The 21,964-nt window shown below is 37.4% G+C and overlaps 1 protein-coding gene across 1 annotated transcript in view; it reads left to right on the top strand.

Annotated features, from left to right (window-relative positions):
- Nucleotides 1-2,011: 2,011 nt before the first annotated feature.
- LOC103535719 (N-deacetylase and N-sulfotransferase 3) overlaps nucleotides 2,012-21,964 on the top strand; it is a 50,467-nt gene continuing 30,514 nt past the window's right edge. Inside the window, exons 1-2 of the mRNA XM_008501809.1 lie at nucleotides 2,012-2,992; nucleotides 19,523-19,610. Of these exons, the coding sequence (XP_008500031.1) occupies nucleotides 2,012-2,992; nucleotides 19,523-19,610 (1,069 nt within the window). The remainder of the gene's footprint in view (nucleotides 2,993-19,522; nucleotides 19,611-21,964) is intronic.

Raw genomic sequence — 21,964 nt, 5'->3', positions numbered from 1 at the left:
AAAGCATATTTCAGCATCACCTTTGTGGAAATTTGAATTAATATGTCTGACACCTGTTTTCAAGTGTTCTGAGATACAGGTGGTACTATATCCCCCTTTCATTAAACTAAACATGACTACTGAAATTAATGAGCTAAGACAACATGTCATTGATCATCTTTTTCATGCTTTTCCACTGAAACAATAATAACAAGCTAGAACTCTTGAAGAGATTCTAGACCCTTTTTAATTCAAGGTTTTTCTTGTAGTTAGATTTTTTTTCTATTGCAGTTCAAGCTATCATGACTTCTTTCTTCTGTTAAATATTGTATTCCTTTGTCATGAAAGTACATCCCACAATTACTGTCCTGTTTTTAAATGCTGCTTCTAATGGCTTAACCACAGTTGATAGGTTCCAAGTATCACCTTTTGTCTGGTGTTACTGTTGAAAATGATAGTGGACAAGGACCACTTTCCCTGAAGCCATGTCTAAAGTTGTGATAAATATAGCAGTTACTGTTGCTCAGAGTAAAATGCTGCTGTTCCTCTAGGAAAGCGACTGTACCTTGTCAAGGCTTTGAAACTTTTTTGATACTGTTATATGTGTTTTCTCTGTGTGCTTTTTTCTTTCTGTGATGTGCTTTGAACTCTTGCCATGCAAAATAGTCCTTAAATAAGTGCAAATTACATAAGCATGAAGCTGATTTAAGAAAGAATGCGTTTAAAACTCATGTCTTTTTCTGTTCTGTTCCTTTTCCTTCCTGTCGGCTGTTGTGACAATGCCAACTATGTCAGAAAAGTTAATATTTGATATTAGTTATACTTAGGGAGTTCCTCGGTATTCACTTTTTAAACTCTACTTCATGTTTGTAAAAAATTGAGCATGGAAAGACTAAGCACTTAGTCAGGGAATGACCATGTTAGCATTACACTCAGTTTATCCTAGACCCATCTACAAATGAGAAGAGATTACTATATTATGAAGTTACAACAGTATGTTCTAGATTTTAGTGTTTTTAAAAATGTGCTTTTACCTTCCCTTAAAAATCATAGTACATAATTATTTTATGCTTGGCACGTAATTCAGTTGTTCTTCTGGAAACTTTTGATGGCAATGGTTCTGTTAGCTTCAAAAATTACTGCTTTCCTTGGGTACAAGTTAAAGCATAAGTATATCCTTAGGTGATCTGCCACTTAAGTTAGCTTTTGATTTATGACTCCCTCTTTTCAATTTTAAGAGCTGGACAATTTAATGCTTTTTTAATAAAAAGAAATATAAAGTGCTTCTAGCAATTTGCAAAACAGTGCACAGTCCAGTAAAATGTTATTTGTTTACATCAAAATTACAGAAAAAAGTGTCATTTTCTTTCAATAATAAATGTAATATGGAGTATATTATTATGTTTGTCTAGACCAGTTAAAATGTGTGTTTTGTTAAGAACTTCTTGGTTCTTCAAAGATCAATATGACAGTATTTGTTTAACCATGTAGACTCATGTTCCTCCATCTTTTTGGTGTGGAAAGAGGAAAGTTATGAATTTTCTTAAATGTTTAGGTTGTCAGCAATTAAAAAAATGGAGAAAACAGTAAGTCCTTTGCTGCTGTATCTTGCTCTTCAGTTCTTCCAGCATGTACCCTCTTTTTCTTGGTTCTCTGGGTTAAGGAGCCTGTGAGGTCTATAGACGTTCAAATGCACAAGGCATCTAGTGTAGCAGGAAGAAAAACTACCTCTAATGCAAAATTTCAAAAAGAAGCTGTAAAAGTTTTGAACTGTTTGTTCCTTCCCAAACCTCTCTCAGACAGTGATTTCTGGGCTTACCTTTACTTTGAATATGATGCCTGACAAGTGTGGTGCCTCAATTAAAAATCTGATTTTCTTTTCTTCTAGACTATACCCTCTATAAAGCTTTGTGGAAGATAGATGTGTGTGCTGCAATGGTGACATAAATATTTCAGAGCACTTGAACAAGTTATTGAGAATCTGTATGTTTTTAATGCTGCTGTCAAGAACAATTTAAGGCAAGTAAACAACATGAGTTTTATTATGAAACTTCACAGACACTTTCAAAGAACAGTTATTTTGTTGGCCACTTTTTGTATGGTGAGCATAGTTATATCTGCATACTACTTGTATAATGGCTACAAAGAGGAAAATGAACTTTCTGAAATCTCTTCAGAAGTGGAATGTGGTGATCTTCAACTTTTACCATACAAGCTGATGGAAGTGAAGACCATGAAGTCTATTGGTTCCCTGAGGACAGATCTTGTAGTGCTGGTGTTTGTGGAAAGTCAGTACTCAACATTAGGCCAAGATATAATAACCATTTTAGAATCTAGCAGATTTCAGTTCCACATTGAGATTGCACCTGGGAAAGGTGACCTCCCAGTGCTTATAGACAAAAATAAAGGCAAATATGCTCTTATAGTATATGAAAATATTCTCAAATATGTGAATATGGACACTTGGAACAGAGGCCTTTTAGATAAGTACTGTATAGAATATGGTGTAGGGGTTATTGGGTTCCACAAAGGCAATGAGAACAGCTTGCAGAGCTTTCAACTGAAGGGCTTTCCTTTCCATGTACACAGCAATCTTGGTATTAAGGACTGTTGCATTAACCCGCATTCCCCACTGCTCCATGTGACTAAATCTTCTAAGCTTGAGAAAGATTCCTTGCTTGGAAATGACTGGGCAGTTTTCCAGATTAATCATACAGCTTATCAACCAGTGATATTTGCGAAAGTAAAGACACCAGAAAACCTTTCACCACCTGCTGCTAAAAGTGCTCTCCATGCCACAGTAATTCATGACCTGGGGCTCCATGATGGGATTCAACGAGTCCTTTTCAGCAATAACTTGAATTTTTGGCTGCACAAGCTGATTTTCATAGATGCCATCTCTTTCCTGTCTGGAAAGAAGCTCCGACTCTCCTTGGATAGGTACATTCTGGTTGACATAGATGACATCTTTGTGGGGAAGGAGGGAACAAGAATGAACACCAATGATGTACAGGTAAAGTATGTGCACAAACTAATGACTGTTACAGCAAAGTGTCATTTTTTTATCTGAAAGTGAACAGTTATTAAGAGTTGGAACGCAAAACTCTTTGGGCCTTGGATGTGAAACCAGTCTGCCTGTCTTTGTGCAGTCACTGATTCCAGGTTTAGCAGTTCCTTCAACCTCCAGGCTGGAGAAGAGTGTAAAAGGACGACCTTGTTACTATCACTTATTTTCTACCAAGTGAGGTGCAGTCTCTACTGAGCTAAGTCCTATAAAAGGGCTGGTGAGCAGCACCTCCCATTACTATATATGGAAGATATAGTCCTAAAACCAAATTAAGCACAACTAGTTGCTAAATAATTGTTAAAGAAAAGGGGGCAAGAGTGGTAGTGGTTTCATACTCACTGCACCGCACCCAACATGCACTATTCTAAACATTATTGCAGAGTGCATAGCTTTCTGTTTTGATGTTATCTAAGCATTTGTTTCCGTGGCATTTGGAAACAGCCCAGGATTGAGGGCTGGACCCAAGAGCCATTGATATGTAATATGCATGTTGCTGATCTTACAAGCAGGAGGTAAATGTGGTGAGCAAAAGTAAATGTCAACATAAATTTTGAAGAATAGACAGGATTATTAGCTGTTTGAAATGGTTTTCAGGTGACAGCATTTCACCTTTCTTACCTCTGTTTTATGGCTCTTGCTTGTAAGCAAAGGTTGTCTTAAAAGCTTGTTCTGTCACTAAATGAACTGAAAATTTCCATTTTAACATTTGAAGTTGAGCATTCCTGAAGGTCATTTTTCACTGTTTTGCTGTTCAAGAGAGGTGGTAGTGATGGGTGAGTAGAGGTAACATTTTACCATTATTTCACTTTACAAGACCTTGTGAAAGTGATACTTGGTCTACAAGCTAAGAAGCTATTCTAAAAATACACTTGTTGTTGCCCTGTTTGTCCTAAAAATAAAAGAGAATGTTTTGTTAGAGTTTTCATAAAGAACAGAGGAACTGGGAAAAGGAAGGACAACAACAAGTGTTTGTTGCCATTGTTGTTATGTAACAAGTGTTGTGTTGCCATTGATGGTAATTCCTGTTTCATTTTGTAACTACATTTTTAGTTTTGGTTTTGTTTTTTTCAGTGGTAATATATTTGTCAAGCTGCAGTAACCCTGCATATATTGCTTTCTTAAAATAATGTTCAAACTTGAACTTGCATTTCAATTTGCTTTAAAATAACAGCATTCAGTCTTTTACAAACTTCTCTGCATATGCAATTACAAATAAGATATACTTCCCAGATAACTAAGTATTTTCCTTAGGCAAACACATTGCAGATGAGAGAGCTAGAATAAAGGCTTAATGTAAGAAACAGAGCTGCTCCTTTGTAGAAAGGCTGCATGATGGCATAATCACAGCGTTTGAGTTTGGTAGCTGAACATGCTTTGATAATCTCATAAGTATATAGGAGCATATGTATAACCTCAAATTGCAGGAAAGAAAGAAGGTCTGACCCCCAGCACTGCCAAAATTCCTGTTGTTCTGTCTGGTAACAACATATGTAAAGTTAACTCTGAATAAATCTCTCACTGTGGTGTGCAGTAGCAGTTAGAAACCATATGTTTGGATCATTTCTCTTTGTGAGTGACACCTTCGGATTGTAATTTTAGAATAAGTTAGGATGTTTAATTGCCAGAATTACCAGAAGCAGGAGGCTATTGAGACAAAATTAATTATATCAGATATGAAAGTATAAGCTGTATTGTTTTGGGAGAATAATTTGCAGTATGTCAGAATGTTGTCTTCCCAAAACAAAACTGTCAAATTAGATAGAAATAATAGCAAAGTGGAAATAACTTTTAAGTAGCGTAATTTCATTTATACAGAACTGCGTTCAGAAACAGTAGAATGTGGAAAAGTGTTCCTGATTCTTCATCTGCTTAAAGTGTTCTATTAAGCATGTTGGTAGGGCTGTCAAATATAATGTATCTTCATTACTATTAATATCAAATGTGTTATCTTCTGTGGCACATGTGGAAGAAATGGAATAAAATCAATTTGCAATGCTTGACAATCTGATACTGTAAAGTGTATTTGCAGTAAATGACATCCTATTAAACATGAGTGTTCTACTGAGTTCTTTTGCCTTGACTGTGACGGCATTGCCAGTGTGAAAATCAGCTGCTAAACAAAGGCTTTGTATCTGAAATTATATTCAAGAGTATTCAAGATTAACTCATTTCTACCAAGGTGACAATGAAACTTCTATATAGTTGAAAGCTGTGTCTATTTCTTTATCTGTAAGACATAAACCAGAGGGCCGTCATTACAAAGGATGTTCTGTAGGACTGAAGAAGTACAGGGTGGTGGTTAAATTGCAATTCACAGAATTGCAGAATGGCTGAGGTTGGAAGGCACCTCTGGAGGTCAGCTGGTCCAATCCCCATGCTCAAGCCGGACAATGTCCAGGTGTATTTTGATTCTCTCCAAGGAGGGAGATCCTGATTGTCTTTGGAACCAGGTTTTCAAGGGTATCTCTTCTTTAGTTACATAAATGAGATTTTGAAAGTGGCCAGAATATTTAATATTTAGATGTGAAGCTAAGCTGCTCTCTTCTTTAAAGTTGTAAATTGGAGTTGAGCACTTATGAAAGTTACTGTCATAATGTTAAGTGCTAATTGTTATCAGTATTGTTTATTGACCTCAAAAGAGGTCAAGTCTAAAGCAAATATTCTAAAATTAGTGTCTTCTGCACCTCTAAAGGTGAGGCAGAGTGGTGGTACGTCAGCTTGAATATGTATAGCATCAGGGATATAAGTGTAAAAAAGCCTTTAAAAAGGTTTTGACACAGTTTATCATCCTAAATCCTTTAAAACTAATGAATGGTTTGTTTTATTACACAACAGATGGAGTTTATTCTAGTTTCACCCCAACTTCATTTAAAAAAAAAAAAACAAAAAACAAACCAAAAAACAAACAACCAAAACAACTTGAAACTGAACTTCAGAATTTTAGACTGAGTTTTTTAGATTTACCTGTCAATCTATAAAATCTGCACTGATAGAACGTAGTTCTTCAATGTAATGTACTGAGTATCAGTCACTGTGCATCAACAGTAAATATCCATCAGCATACATATTTATTTTATCTTCCTCTGGTATAGTAGAAATAATGGAGCAGAACATTTTTGTAGTCTTAATTGCCTCCCACTTTGAAAATAAGCTTGGTAATGTAATCTCAACATTTGGTTTTTTTAGTAACTATTTTTCTTACCTAATGTTTGTCAAGCAAGAGCGATCATAACCATGTGAATGTTATATTTTATTGTCCTTCTGTCTTTTAGAAGACAAAGAGCATATCCACAGAGTAAGTTTGTCTTAATTAGACCGTGATTGTCCTGGCTTATTGTCTACTCTTTTAATACCTCTTTTTTTTGCTTGTAACTCTTTGTGAAATTTTTATGACCATAAGGCTTTAAGATTTTCCAAGGGAAAAGCAGCTGACAATAGGGAGAAAATTATGATTATTTTCCCTATTGGCAGTTTGTGCTGTTCTGAGGGTCCAGGTAGTAAGTTGGTGTACCTTTCCCTGCATTCCCCAGTACATGCACTTTATGTATCGCCTTGAAAGGTGATCACATTTTCAAAATTAAAAATTAGGGCACCACGAGATTATGTTTTCCAAATAATTAATCATGTGATCTCCCCTTAACTGTCTTAACACTTTTGGAAAGCACATAAAGGACATTTTGTCACTTCTTGAGTGAATTGTTTTGAATACAGTAGTGTGGAATATCATACACTATGAGAAAGAAGAAATTAGAATTAAATGTTGAAACTAAAATAGAATTTGAAAACAAGTTATAAAACGGGTTTTACATATTTTATGAGCTGCGACCTGCATGTTGAACACTACCATTCATCTTAACATTTAACTTAACTTGTCTATTTAATTTATATAGCAACTTCTGCAAACTTTAATGTAGTAATACTGATACAATTGCTGCTCAATACAGCCCAGCTTTTGTTCTTCAGCAGAGTGTACTGATGTTTGAACCAGAAAGCTGGATGTAAGCCAGAAGGAGGCCAGCTGCAAAGGGGTGATGGAGAAGCAGGAGAACTACTAGTTTGGGTACAAACTTTCTGGGACTGCCAGGGCAATGCTGGGAATTCCACATATGCTTCCTCCTGTTCTGCACCTTTGCAGAACTAGTTGCAACTCTATGGAATAAGCTTGGTGCCAAAACCAGTTTAACCGTGGTGAATGAAGACAAAACCTTGCATGGTGATGGTGTGTCAAATAACAGCCAAGTTCCACATGGTATCTCTGTGGACTGCCAGGCAAGCAAAGAGGAGGTGTGTTGGAATGTGCTTTATGGTGATATGCATGTAGGTATTGAATGTGGGAAAGGCTGAGGTTCAGAAATATTTGCACACAGAGATCAGCCTGCCTCTTTGGGGCTTGGGATGAGTGTGTCCCTCTATAGGAAAACTGTAACGAGAAAGTGTGTGTCAAACTGCATTGCTGACACACTCCTTTGCAGCTATGCCAAGAAGCCATACTTGTGCTGAAATGATAACTATGTTTGTCCATTCTTACTAGTTGGCTATGCCCACGTTCATACAGTAATTTTCAGGTGCAGCAGCTGTACAAAGATGCGGTGTATTTAAGCTATCTTGTTCCACATTGAAAATCTGAAAGAATGGAAACACTGCTTGACCAGTGGATGCTCTTTGTAGGACAGTCAATTCATGTGAGCAGTTTTAAGTGTGAGGGAGCTTATAGTGCCAGTGGTATGTCTATTATGAGGAAATCATGTGTTAGCCAGCCTTCATTCCTGTTGAATGATTTTCATTATTTCTGCATTTGCTGGAATTCATGGCTTTTTCTGGTTTGGTTTGTTGGTGATGTGTTGGAGTTGTTGTTTTTCTGAAAAATTAAGCTTTAGAAAATTAAAGCAGTTGGATGTGGGAGTCCTTAGCTCCATTGAACCTAGGAGAGCCAGCAGGTCCTAGTCATAAAGTTTTACAACTTAATACTACCATGCTGCATCTTTCAAGGCTTTTGGCAATGCAGTTTAAATTTGAATCTTACGGTGGATAATTATATATATGTTTTCCTACATGTTTGTTCACCTGGGGCTAAAAGTGCCAAGTGTTTTCCATCCCACAGGAATTCTGCAGAAGTTCTGCATATTCGCCAGTGTGCACAGTCTGCATTTCAGAAGGGGAGGTTTGGGTCAGGAGAGCAGTCCTGCTCCATGCTCATTTGTATTTGTATTTGACTGCTGAGAAACTCTTAACTGCCAAGTGCAGAGTCCTCTGGAGAGTTATCATGAGATATCTGAGAAAGACAAGGCCACTTGTCACTATTCATAACTTATTTTTTTTCCCTCCCATCTCGCTTAGTTTTTACAATACTGCCATAATCAATTTTTTTTTCAGTTTAAAAGCTACAACACTATAAACTTTTATGTGAACCCTTAATCTTGAAACTGTGATTTTTTCAAGGCCTATACTGTCTCCTGCTGTTATGAATTCATTGGTAGGGAACTAAGTAATAAAAGAGGTATCCATCCATTGCTGCTTTTTTAATTATTTTCAAAGGCTGCAGAAAATGCTTCTTGGCATGGTGAAACCCATGTCATTTTCAAGAACTATAAGAATTACTTGCTTCAAGCTCTTCTACTTAAGCACTAGATTTGACTATTGGTTACACACTCTTTGGTCTGTTTTTGTATAGAACCAAAGCACAAAATAAGAAAATCATGGCTTCTATGAATCCACTGTTGATTTCCTAAAGAGGTAGATTGTGCATTATGGATGATGTTATCTACATCTTTCCAGAAAATTGCACTATTTTAATTTTTTTTTAACTCCCTGAAATTCTCTGTAGTGATTTTATAGGCTATTTATATATATATATTTTATATGCTATTTATAGGCTATTTATGAAAGAACCATTTTTGCCAGTGGTGTCTACCTTTTTTATTCTGGTCCCTGTTCTCAGTGGAGTGGATTTAAGAGCTGTTTTATTTCAAACTTTAGCAATTGCAGTCCTTAGACAGCAAATGGGATAACCGAATGCAGTGTAACACTGTTCCTTTTTTTCCTTATTATGCAGAGGAATCTTTACACTTGAGCATAATGCTTCCCTTCCAAAGAAATCCACAGAAATGCTTATGTCCACCTAGTGTGCCAGTCTTCACTGATCATTTTTGTAGAGTTAGCAAGTTCTGTCTTCCTCTGTCTACTTAGAAACTGATACTTCAAGAATGCATGTGAATATTTTAATGGCTGAGATGCACATGTGATTCTGCACAATTTCCTTTGAGTATTGTCAGCATAACTTAAGTTTGGTTCTATTGGGGTTGATATATCAGACTATGCTGCCATTCCAAAATTTATGAAGTAAATGAAATGTGTGTCAAGCAGTGTGCACTGTAGGGTGTTCAAATTACTGGATAATTTGTCTCCACTTAGAAAGCTTTTTCAAAGTTTCAAGGCTGGAATTTTAAAAACTAACCATTGTTGTTCCCCGAGTAACTATGTTCAGAAAGCAAAAAAAAAAAAAGGAAGTTGAGAGAAGGCACTTGCTGGGCATAGATGTTACAAAGTTAATGGACCAGACCTGAGGTAGGGTTTCTAGCTCTGTCTGTGGCATAATTGTCATGTTCCATGATAGAACCACTTTCCAGCCTCCTGGCAGTAGATCTCTCAAAGATCCTGTCAGTCCCTCTGTTACCTCAGGCTGCAACTTCCTTTGGTCAGAGGTTGTTCTTGTTCTGTGCTTTTTGTTCAAATGCAAATAATAATAATCATGTAGCTACAGCTTACCACAGATCTGTACAGATCCATCATCATACTAATGCCTGCTGCTAGTTTTATTCTGGGCTTTCTCAGTTAGCAGTTCCTGCTGCTAACAGAATAGGACAAAGTTTTCACAACCAACCACACATTTACAGTGTAAATGGTGCTAGAAATCAAAGCCATTAACTGTAAAACATGATAGAAAACTAGGCCAAACTCCTTCCCAATCTTCAGTCACATCAAGAAGGCACAGTCTGGCAAAAAGATAAAAATTAGAATAGAAGTCTGTTTCATTAGTTACCTTAACAACACAACCCCATGAACATGTTGTTCTTACCTGTTCAGTCTGGAAGACACCTATGCAACTACATGACTGACTTTTTGTGATTATGCTTCAAAAACAGTAAAAGAGCATCAGTTTGTAGCCAGTGTATAGCTAATCACTCACTAAGTAACAATGCCCTGTCTACTTCTATAGTTGCTTTTTCTGTACAAACTTAAACACTTCTACAAAGTGAAAGTGTTACTCCTTATTTTAAAATTGTTTGACGGAGTATAAAAACCGTATGGCCAGTTGTTAAAAGTATTTGCTATTTAGGAGATTCCTTCTGATACTTTCAAGTTTAAGAGATAACTTAGGATTGCTCCTTAAAATGTAGGTTTTTATCTGGAATAAATCACAAATTAAATACTTTTTTATATTGCTAAAAAATATACTACAGTACTTATAAAAATACAGACAGTAGAGAGGACAAATAAAAAGTTGGCAACTGTACAGTCACAAGCTCCACAGACCCATTCCAATCCAGGTCAGTGAATTCATGCAACAAAGGTGGTGCCATGCTGTACACAGGTAATGGATTTTTGTGGCACTAATAATCCAGCCAGCTCTACATCAGCTCCCGTTCACTTTCCCTTTCAGTGATAGCACTCTTGTGAATAATCCAAGTGTCTCTGTGTCCATTGTAAAGTGAATTTGCACTGAAGTTACTCTAATGTGAGTGGAAAGGAGGCTGAAAAATATTTTTTCATTTATATAACAAGTAGGGGGTCTTATGGTGCAAAACATCTACTCTGTTGACCTTTCTTACTACCTTCACGAAAGGTAATAGAAATGTTGAAAATGTAATCCTGAAAATAAGATGAAAGCAAAACAGATACTAAAATATACCTGAGTTTGTAATGTAAGATGGCCTGAAATTTAAGATGAGTATGAAAAATATAGAGATATTTAAGTGTAGGATAAATAGCCAATAAAACCAGCAGAAGAGAGGCTAACATTCAAAAGGAAGTAAAAAATTAGGTTTGGCAAAAGGGTATGAAATACGCTATTGAAAGGAGTACAGTATTGCCAAGGAATTTGTACTAAGATGAATTCTCAATTTTTTACTGTATAATCAAAAGCAGAGGTCCGTTTGGATTCCTCTATGTTGGTTTCAGTCTGCAAGTGTAGAATTTGGCCAGCTGCGATATTTATGTATGTAGCTCTAGTTTCTGCTGTCCTGTCTTTTAGAAATGCAAATGCTTATGGAAAAAGAGGAAATGTGTGCATTAACACTTCTAACAAAAATTATCCTCTGTTTCTGTTGTTAATGTCCTGTGTTTCAGTAGTCTTGGTTTTGGGGCATTTTTTTGGTTTGTTTTGGGTTTGTTGTTGCTTTTTGGTCTTGTTTTTCCTGGTTCTGGTTTTGTTTTGTTTGTTTGTTTGGATTTTTTTCCTGCTGAATTACACCCTTTAGACTAGGTACTCTGTAGGAGTCAGTGAAATTGTCCAAATTTTTCTTAATTTTAAGTAAATTCTTATTGTATCTTTTCCACATTGACTACGTATAATGATAGAAAATAGAGTCTGAGAAAGAGTTATCTGTCAGAGTATGCAAGCTTGTTTTTCTTGTTTTCTCTTTTCCTGTCATTCCTTTGTTTGATGCTTATATAGCAGGGGAATTTTGATCAGTAACTTTAGAACTACTCAGAAAGAAAAGGAAAAAAAAATGTTTGTGACCCATAGCTGGTGAGCAAGCTGAAGACTGAATTCTTAGCTGTTTCTGACACGGAGCTTTCAGGCAAAAAGAGAACATTAAAATCTTTTTGATCAAAGATATTTTTTTTCCTGTCAGTTGTATGGAGCAGGAAGAGAAAAAGAGCTTTTCAGTATGCCTTGGCTCATCCCAAACATAGGGACAAAGGTAGATAGATATTTTTAGTCAGATACAATACTACGAGAAGGAGAGAAATCTTTTTGACAGTGGGGGGGGGGGGAAACCAAACCAAACCAAAACAACTAGGAAACATGGGACTGGATTGTATCATTGGGATGTTGTCCAGATCTTGGACTAGTCGGTTTATTTAACATGCCATTGATGTGGTAACTGGTGTGCTTTACAAAAAAGGAGAGCAAGCAGGTCTGTTGTGTTTTTTATATAAATTAGAATATAGGAATTTCAGTAGAAAGATAGAAATTTAATAAAATTTTTATAGAAATTGGGTTTGAATCTTCCTTTTTTTGTTCTCTAATATGTAAAACTAAGCATTACCACAAATATTATGCTTGTCTAGAAGCTTAGTCTTACTATGGCAAAAAATTATAAACTTAAACAAGACATAGCTTGTAATGTCCAATATTTCAAGCCACCTAAACAGGAGCTTGTTGTACACTGATCTGTGGACTTGAGTTTTCCTGTGATCAGGAATCTGACAAGAACATGGATATTGTAATTGTAGCCACTGTTACAGAGCTATCACTTTTGAAATGCTACTAAAATATTTTGAATTTTTAAATGCTTTAGATTTTGTGTATTTAGGAAAATAAATACCACCCACTACTGAGCTGTAATCATCTGCATAATCACGCAAACAAAACTTTGAAATCTTGCTTATTTAAAATTCTGCTGAGCATGTAGTGCAGGCTTCAAACCCTATGGGGACAGGTGAGTCTTAGTTTATCCAGGCTCAAGCATTGAGGCCTAGGGAACACTGGCAAGAACAAAATAAGGCTGAAGTTTTTTTAGAAGGCCGTATTCGCAGGCTGTTGGAGTTTGATGGATGCAACACTGACACTCCATTTTTACCTTCATTTCCTAAATAAATCAGGTATTTTAAATGTTCCTGTTTGCCTTTGTCAGTCCAGTAATTAAACTGAAAGGCAGTAAACTTAGTTTGGACATAGGGAAGGCTCTTTTTATTGATGAGGGTGGTGAGACATTGGAACAAGGAGCCCAGGGAAGTTGTCCATGCCTCGTCCCTGGAAGTGTTCAAGACTAGATTGGATGGGGCTTGGAGCAACCTGGTCTGGTGCAAGATGTTCTTGCTTGTGATGGGAGAGGAAGATGATCTTTGAAAGTCCCTTCCAACCTAAACCATTTCATGATTCTATGACTGATTTCATGACATTTGAACCTGCTCTCCAGATCCAGTTCAATGTGATAGAGGTGGATATTTCTCTGTTAAAGACAGTTAAATTCCTGCAGGCGTTCTGGAGCTCAGCATGGAGCAAGACTTGTAGGCAAAGCAGTGCAGTCCCTGCACTGAAGCAGAGGCTTCAGAGTGAGCTCTGTGTTTATCCTTCACTTCCTTCACTTTGACCTGCCCCTAACTAATCCATATGCTGTGTCTTGGAGCTAGCAATAGCATAGACTGTCGCTTCTTGATCTAGGCAGGGGATGTGGGGCAGAGTAGGAAGGGAAGGAGCTCCTTTGGAGAGCTAATGTGGAGAGTGGGTCCCAGGCAGCAATGTAAGAGGGAGTGCAGGCTGTTGTGCTGGAGAATAGCAATTTGGGAAATAAATCTATAGGAAAATAGGTTTTATGGAATAAATTCTTGTTTTCTATCCAGGGCATGTGTAAAGTTAAACCTGAAACTGAAATTGTATTGTTTTGTCATTTTGGATGGAGTGATGTAGTGACTGACAAACTTATCAGAATGGAGCAGGTGTTGTGACCCTTTGTATTCAGGTGGGGCAGCTTCCTTTGTGTTCAGGTGGGTCTGCTGTGGTCTCTGTTGCTGAGAAATTAGGCCTAGAAATTCTTCCAGTGTTGAACCTTTTAGATATTTTCAACATTCGGTGGCTATATTACAGTACCACATGTTGCCAACAGCAAGGTAAGAGGACAGCTGAGCCAGGCAGTGTGTGGTGAAGGGAGCAGGGGTTTTGCTGCAGCAGAAGCCTAATGGCCAGCCTGTAAAGCAGAGTGCTGTCTAGCTTGGAGTAGCCCTTGTCCTCCAGCCAAACTCTGCTTGCTGGGCCTGTTGGCTGTAGTGACAGCTAAAGCTTGACCTGGCATGTGAGGAAGAATTAAATAAGAAGCAAATGTGCTGTTGATAATGAATGTGGTACAAGGCACTTGGATAATAACCTCAGTTCTTTCTGAGCTGAATGGCTATAAAATCCATGCACTGTTAAACTGAATAGCCATGCCATTGTTTTAACTTCTATGACAAAATATTGTGCATCCTACCAAACAAGATCTGAAGCTGTTAAAGTGTGGATTGTCTAATGAGAGGGTGCAATGAGGTATAAGTGATTTGTATCTGAGGTAATTACTTGAGCCCAAGTTTTTGAGACCTCACATTTACTGGTAGCTAGACAAGAATTTATATGAATTGATGAACAACTCACAAAATTTATCTGCTGATGATGGGATGCAATGGAGATAAGCCAAACTAAGCAGGTACAGCAATGTGGCCCAAAAGTGAACTAGAACAGAATCTGAACTCTGGGAATCTGTGTCACTCTGAGAGATGGCCTGTACTGTGCAGAGCTAAGGCAGCTGTGTGGGCTCTGTGTCTTTGCAGTACAACCACCTGAATGCTGGCATTGTGGCTACCAAACCTCAGTTTCCCACTGCACTGGCTTGTCAACCTTCACCGCATCACAACAACTTAACTGGATATATATTAAGAGATTTTAAATGCATTTTAGAGTCACTCTGATTTTAGTTTGGGTTCTGTTACACTTGGAGAACTTTCCTCTTTATACTTGGTTTTTCATGAGCAGATAAAGTTTTAGGCAAAAATGCAAGAACCAAGTTTTCTATTTTATCCCATCTGACAAAATTCAAAAAAATATGCAGCAGTAAGGTTTTTCTTAGTTATATTTCAATTGGTCTGGGGTGTTTTGACCTTTAATTAAAAGAAATGCATGCTTTTATTTTATTACCTACAGTATAATGACATCTGTTAGCTGTTTAGTAATAGTAACTTCTTTCATCAAAATGTTGTTTAATTAAGAGCTAATAATACAGATTTTCACACAGAATCCTGAAAACAGCATGCTAATTATATAATAAAATAGCACTGGCAGTAAGTATTTAAACACTTCCACTTACCTTGCTGTAATTAGCTTATTCTCATTAACTGCTATCTTAACCTCCAATGTGCAAGAAACTGGTGAAGAAAATTAGAAATAATTCTGAAATCTCCTCGTTGTACAAATTATTTACCTAGATAAAACATCCTTATTACTTGAAAATGTGTAATTGGACCATCATCAAGATCATTATTGTATGTGATATAAAAAAAGCTCCGAAGAAAGACCCAGTCACATTAAAATGGTGTGTTCTGAGGCATAAACTTTTGTTTAAGAATTCATTTGAGACAGTGCTTTCCAAAGTGGTGACTTGTATTTTTAGAATCCTTTAATGGCCCTTAAATTCAGCTACCTAGCTATAGCCACCTGTGCACACAAGGTTCTTGCTCCTGAATTTCTTGAATATCAGGTCCAGTGTAGCTTTTATTGGACACTGAAAAGCCAAGATGCATGTAGCTCGGCTCCAGGCTGATATATTGTCTTACTGACACTTTGAAGAGAAGCTGAGTTACCCTATTAATGGTACTTGTCGAATTTAGTGATAGGACTCACACTAACTCCTTCAACTGGTGAGTACAGACCTTAATATTAGACGAAGTCAGGCAAGATACTTAGTTGAATGGAATCTATTTTCCTTATAGTACCAGTGGAAGTATAATGTATGTACTAAATAATCATTTATAAGCCTATGAAGGCTTTACTAAACAGTTTTTAAAATAAAATGTACAGTAATAGTGTATTTATATGACATCTCATGCAGATACCCAGAGGGACTGTTCATAAACCAATCATAAAATATAGAGAAAATATGACCAGATTACCTTTAGCATATAAAATAGCATTTAGAAATGAAAATTCAGGCTTTTCCTCCCCTACTTCTCTCTCTTTGTGATAGAAAGTCTCAGTAATAGGCCCTGCCATCTGCTGCTATATATTTTTCATGAGTTTTAACATTTTGTTTTTAGAACCTGAAATATGACTAAAATGTCAAGTCACCCAGAAAATAATCATAGGCATGACAACTCAAATGTTATCTCAGTTTGTCTCTACAAGAAGTGGTTCACTGCAGGTCTGTGTCCTCCCTCTTTATAGATAGAGCAGGCGGAGTAGATACACTTGGTATTAGGTGATACATTTTCAAACACCACTGTGATACTTAAACAGAAACTCTTCTGTTGATTTTTATGAGTAATATGACCAAAAAAACAATGGCATCACTTTAAAAGTTCAGCCTGTTGAAGATAAACTTAAGATTTCCTGTAGAATTTTGTGCTATTTGGATTCTCTTACTGTGACTGCTGGCCTAAATATAATGCAGCCACCAAGCAGTCATTGAGGTGAGAAGGTGGTAACTACAGCAGCAAAGTTAATTCCCAGTGAAGGAGTAAACTCTGTGTTGCACTACCATAGAAATATCATGGGCTTTTTGCTACTCATCTCCCATCTACCAAGTGAAAGCCTGGGTTTGTGACTCTCCTGTCAGCCTGGTAGCTGCAGCGAGGATCTCCTTCCAGGTTATTTTTCTCTGACATCTCCAGCTGCTCTTTGTTTTTCCATCATGGTGAGCGTAGTCTACAGCTGAGAAAGTGTTAGAAAGGTACAGGATAAGACCCTTAGCTCAGAAAATGCTTATGGTTCTTCAGTGAATTTGGAAGGAAATAGCTGTGCAGCCCCTTCATACCACCTTGCTGTCAAGCTGCACTCACGATCTCTTTCATTTGACAATATGTACAGTTAACATAAGAAGTGTACAGCCATAGCCTACATTTCTAATCATGCAAAGATAAAATTAATTATTTGAATATGTTCCCAGCAGCTCAAAAATGGTTTTCATAATAAATCCTCTGCAGATTTGCTACCTTTCATTAGAATAAGAAGTCTGTTGTGTGATCTTTGCATTCTCAGCCTGTGCAAAGGTGTTGCAAGATTTTCCTCTCAATATTATACTACATGAGTCTCAAGCTTGTTTTCAGTTATCTTCATTCTGTGGCTCATTTTACTTACTCCTTTAGAAAATCCTTTGTTTGCAGGACTTTTTTTCAGCAAGAAGGTGGTCTTTACCTTACTGTTCTTTGAAACTGCCTATACTGCTGTTGCTGAAGATACACTGCTGAAGAAGACAGTGGGAGGAGCAAGTTACTTGCAGATCTGAGGGTGCCTTAAGAAAGAGGAGCCACAAAAGTGACAGTTCTTTCACAGATTTAGTATTTTGATTAATATACATTTAGTGAGTATGCTTAGGCATAATGTTCTGGAATGCTTAGACATAATGGAATGGTGAACAAGGCAAGTGTTACTGGTGACTCAGAACTGAAACCATGTTTCATCAGCTGTGTCAGCAAAATCCAATTTTACAGCTGCCTAGGACAGGGACAAATAACTGTCTTTCCTGTTGCTGCAGATCAGCTCCCTTAAGCACCAGCTTCCCTGAGCCAGCCAGAGCTCCAAGCTTGGTGAGCTCCCTGTGTGCAGGATGGCAGAGACGTGGAGAGAGGCTGTGTTCCTGCTTCAAGCAGTGCTGAAGCCAGGTGAAAATGCTCAGCTCTGCAAAGGGAGTGTTGGTAAAGGTGAGCACAGAGCAGGAACACATGCACCAACTGTGGTGTGTGGCCACATCGTACTGAGAATGGGGAGCTCCACTGGGACTGCTGCCTTGAGCCTTTCTTGGGGTTGAGGGGAGACCCTGCTATTGTCACTCTTTGCCTGATTCTTTCACTGTTACAGATATGGTAGTGTAAGAAAACAGGCTCAACAGGGGCTGCAGATGGAGATTGTACTTTTGTTGACCTGATACCGATAAGCCCTGGAAAAGACCGGAGGAATAGCTCATATCTTCAAAAGTTTTTTTATCAAAGTGGCTATCTCCTCCATCCGTAAAATGGGTCATATTTTAAGGAACTGTAACTTGACTATGCTATGCCTATATCTAAGCCTGAACTCGACTTCCATGCAAACATTTTGTTGTCATTGGCATTCTGGTTAAAAAATAATTGTAGAAAATTACCTATACAATGAAAATATACAAATAAACTTTAATAAAAATTACTGGCTTTTATTTTTCAGGGCACAAAACTGTCACTGAATTTCAAGAGTGGTGAGCCTACTAGACCTTTAAACCCCTAAAATCTCCAGTGATTTTAAAATTTCTGTACTTAGAAATATATTCCCCTTTCATAACATGCTTAGATTTGCAAATTTCTGACAATAGTATTGCTCTTAATCACTTCATTAAAATCATTGTGCTATAATGTACATTTACTTTGAAAACTCCTTGATGACCTTTGACTTCTAAATATTTTCCCTTCTTTCAAATGCACTGCATGAGTGCCTGTCTCCAAGTGTGTGTGTGTGTGTGTGTGTGCGCGCCATAGCTGTGTGTACTCTTCTGATGTGTCACACGTCTCCAGAGAGTCCACTGTATTTGTAATTTGCCAGCTACCAAGTGCTCAGGGGAAGGCAGGACATTATGAGGAAGGTGCACTCCTAGCCTCATTTTACAGGAGGCTTTTTTCTCTTTTGTTCTTGCTTTGCAAATTTTTATTTTGCATTGGGAAGCTAGGTATCTTTGTTACACCTGGAAAACTGAAAGAAGAAATAACAGCCGAGTGTTGAGAGTTTGGGAGATAGCTCCTGAAAGTAATATTTAAATCTTGGAAGTAACAAATAAAGAAGAGCACATTGAAATAAAAGAGTGAAGCCAATGAATAATAGCTTTTCCCTTTCTGCCTGCATGCTGGGCTTTTGTTTGTACTAATTTACATTTATGCTGACAGTCAGTATGCTAGCTGTTGGAGAAATGAGTCAGAATATGGGGGAATTTAGGATTAATTTCTTTGATGTGGAATAGGCCTCATCTATCTTCTTTCTGTCTTTCTGGGTTTTTTTTTTTAACTGACAGCAATTTTGAAACAAGACTAAAATTCTGTGTATGAACTTCACCTGATCTGGAGAAACATAATTCTAAGAGACAGACACTGCTCACCCGATTGAATGAAGCAAGAGATCATTAATATCATTTCTAGCTGTGTCCCAGACCTGTTCCTGTTTCTAGACTCTGTCCTAGACAGGGTAATCAGTGTAAGGTCTTTTCTCTGGCATGTGCTTTTTTTTTTTCCTATGTCATGATCCAGGGAATAAAACCATATTATCATAGCTGGTCATGGTATGAGGAAAACAATGAAATTTGCATGTTGTTTTTAATATTTAAATAGTAATGAAAATATCTCTTATTTCTTTGTTGTATATACAGAGCTGTTTTTAAATCAGAAAACCAACTGAAAAGATGCATGCTTGTAAAAATATTTATATTGTTATATTAAATTTGTGTGCTTTCTACAGATATGTTGAAAACAGGTGTTGTTTTCTACAGATATGTTTATATGGTGGTTTGGGGTTTTTTTGGTTTTTTTGTTTGTTTGTGTCTTTTTTCTCAGGCCCTGCTTGACACTCAGAACCTTTTGAGATCTCAGATTGCAAATTTTACTTTCAACCTGGGATTTTCAGGGAAATTTTATCATACAGGTAAGAATGAAATACTAGAATCACTTTCATTTCAATTGTGTTCTTTGTAGTTTGAGGAAAATAGGAATGATAGAGACCAACTATCTGAGTAGAGAGAAGAGTTTCCTTCAGAATGGGATAACTAAAAAATAAAATTGTTTTTTCTTCCAGTTCGCTTTGGGACATATATTTGTGTGATTTACTGGATCAAATCTATCTCTCGAAGTTGTTTTAAAATTAAAGTTTTAAAGTTTTATTTGATTAAAGTTTTATTTGAACTGTAGTCTGTCTGAAAATACCTGTACAGGTAGAATATGTAATTGTTGCAGCAACATTTATCTTTTTCTTTTTTTTTTTTTTTTAATGTGCTCATTCTTTGCATAGAAGTCCAGTGAGTAGAGGAACGACATGGAAATAGGAGATCCAGGCTGTAGGTTCTAAGATGAACACTAAGCCCTTCAGAAAAATGTCCTGTCAGACTATTAAATTTCCTGAATAAGAGTAATGGTCCTCCTCCTGCAAGCTGGGACATGCAGAAATGTCAGTCACAGGGCAGGGAGAGATCTTGCAAGAAGCCCAAGCTTGGAGTGACAGCTTTCTCATGGGGTTATACATGTTGCCTATGTGTCATTGTACAATAGTAAAATCAGTCCTGAGGGAGGAATTAAAACATCTCTTACTATTTCTTTGTAATTTCATTCTGTTTGATCTATTTCAAATGCCCATTACAGAACCTCTCCCAGGAAGTAGAGAGAGAAGCATATAGAATAGATGAACTGGATTTCTCTGCATGTTTCCTAAGCACACAAAAGAATTTATGCAGTGATTTTAAGTGGGATGGAACATTTTGGAATGAAGCACCTATAGTTCCCATAAGCTGTGCGTGCCTTCATTAGAGGCCAGCGTGGACTGAATTCACCCTCTCCTTTTATTAAAATTCAGTTCCTTTCAACCTGTTGTTGAGTGGTAAAGTTCACTGCTCAAATTAAATTTTCTCTTGACTTCATTGACAGGTCTGTGTAGTACCACAGTATATTCTTTGGGATAATTTAATCTCTACTGTACAGATACAGCAGTGTATGTTAGAAAATTATTTTAATGTATACTTAAACCACTGTAGAAATAGGGAGAAAGTTCTTTGTGATTAGATAAGATATTAAATAGAATGTGATACAGAAGAAAAAAGGTGCTTCCTACTGATAAACAGAAAGGAAAAGACATTCATGCAAAATAGGCCATCACAGCCTGGAAGAGAGGGAGACAAAATACAACCATAGATAATGTCATAGTTGAAGGATATTAATATAAAAAGAGGGAAGTGAAACCATACATTAGCTGAAGCTAGGAACAGATACAAGATCTGTTCAAAACCAAAGAAAGGTATACAGAGTTTGAATATGCTCAACTTCTGTTCATGTTACCTTGCAGCAGGATGACTGTAGTACAAACTGACCCAGTTACTGAGTGTGAACTGACTGAGTTGAGCCTCTCTCCCTTACAGCCCAACCCTTGCCATGGCTGTCTTCCTTCCTTGATATTATTTCTTCTCCTTGATCTGGCTATGATACAATCTTTAGCATGTGAACATTGATGACACAGGGCCCCATGGACTCAAGTGGCATCCTAAAATCTAATGATCCTATGGATATTGATACATCTTTACATATGTCTGCCCATATTTTTCATTCACTTCTGTAGTTCCCTCAGAGGTAATGAGGAATAAAATCACATCAATGAAGGTATGTCAGACAAAGTTTGTTGAAGGAAAGCAGAAAAAGGCAAAGGCATACAGGGTTGTTGAGTGTGTGGCTATACAAATGCAGAAAGCATTGGAGCTGAATGTTTGACTACAGGACTGAAAAAGGAGAAGAGAGAGAAAGGATTTGTCAGATTGTGTTGATTGTTGGTGGGAGTTGGAACAATCAGAAAAGCAGGAAGCAGTGTGAGGATGTGTTAAGCTATAAGTTGTCAGAGTTTGACCCATACATTCTTTATACAGCATCCCATTAAAGGATTATTTAAATTTGGCTGCCTTTGTCAGGGCTATCCTCTCATTGGAAGTGCACTGGGATTATGATAAATGTCTGGATTTGGGAGTGGAAAGCATGTCTTTATGTGCCAGTTAGTTAGCCCCTGACACTTGCCACCCCAGATGCCCTCAAATCCCTAGGCTGAATCTCTGCAGGTAGCTTATGCAGAGCCAAGGCACAGGTCTGAGCACCCAGGGATTGCCTTGGGAGCAGGGGAACGGTCTCTGGAGCGCTGGCAGTGTCTGCCAGACCCCTGCCTGCAGCCAGGGGAGCAGGGGCCTCTGCTGCTGGGAAGCTGGGGCATGGCTGCTGCCCTTGCAGGCTGGGAGGATTTACAAGCATCAA

This window comes from Calypte anna, chromosome 4B (assembly GCF_003957555.1).
Source record: "Calypte anna isolate BGI_N300 chromosome 4B, bCalAnn1_v1.p, whole genome shotgun sequence".
Lineage (NCBI taxonomy): Eukaryota > Metazoa > Chordata > Aves > Apodiformes > Trochilidae > Calypte > Calypte anna.
This window is presented reverse-complemented; position numbering and strand designations above follow the sequence as displayed.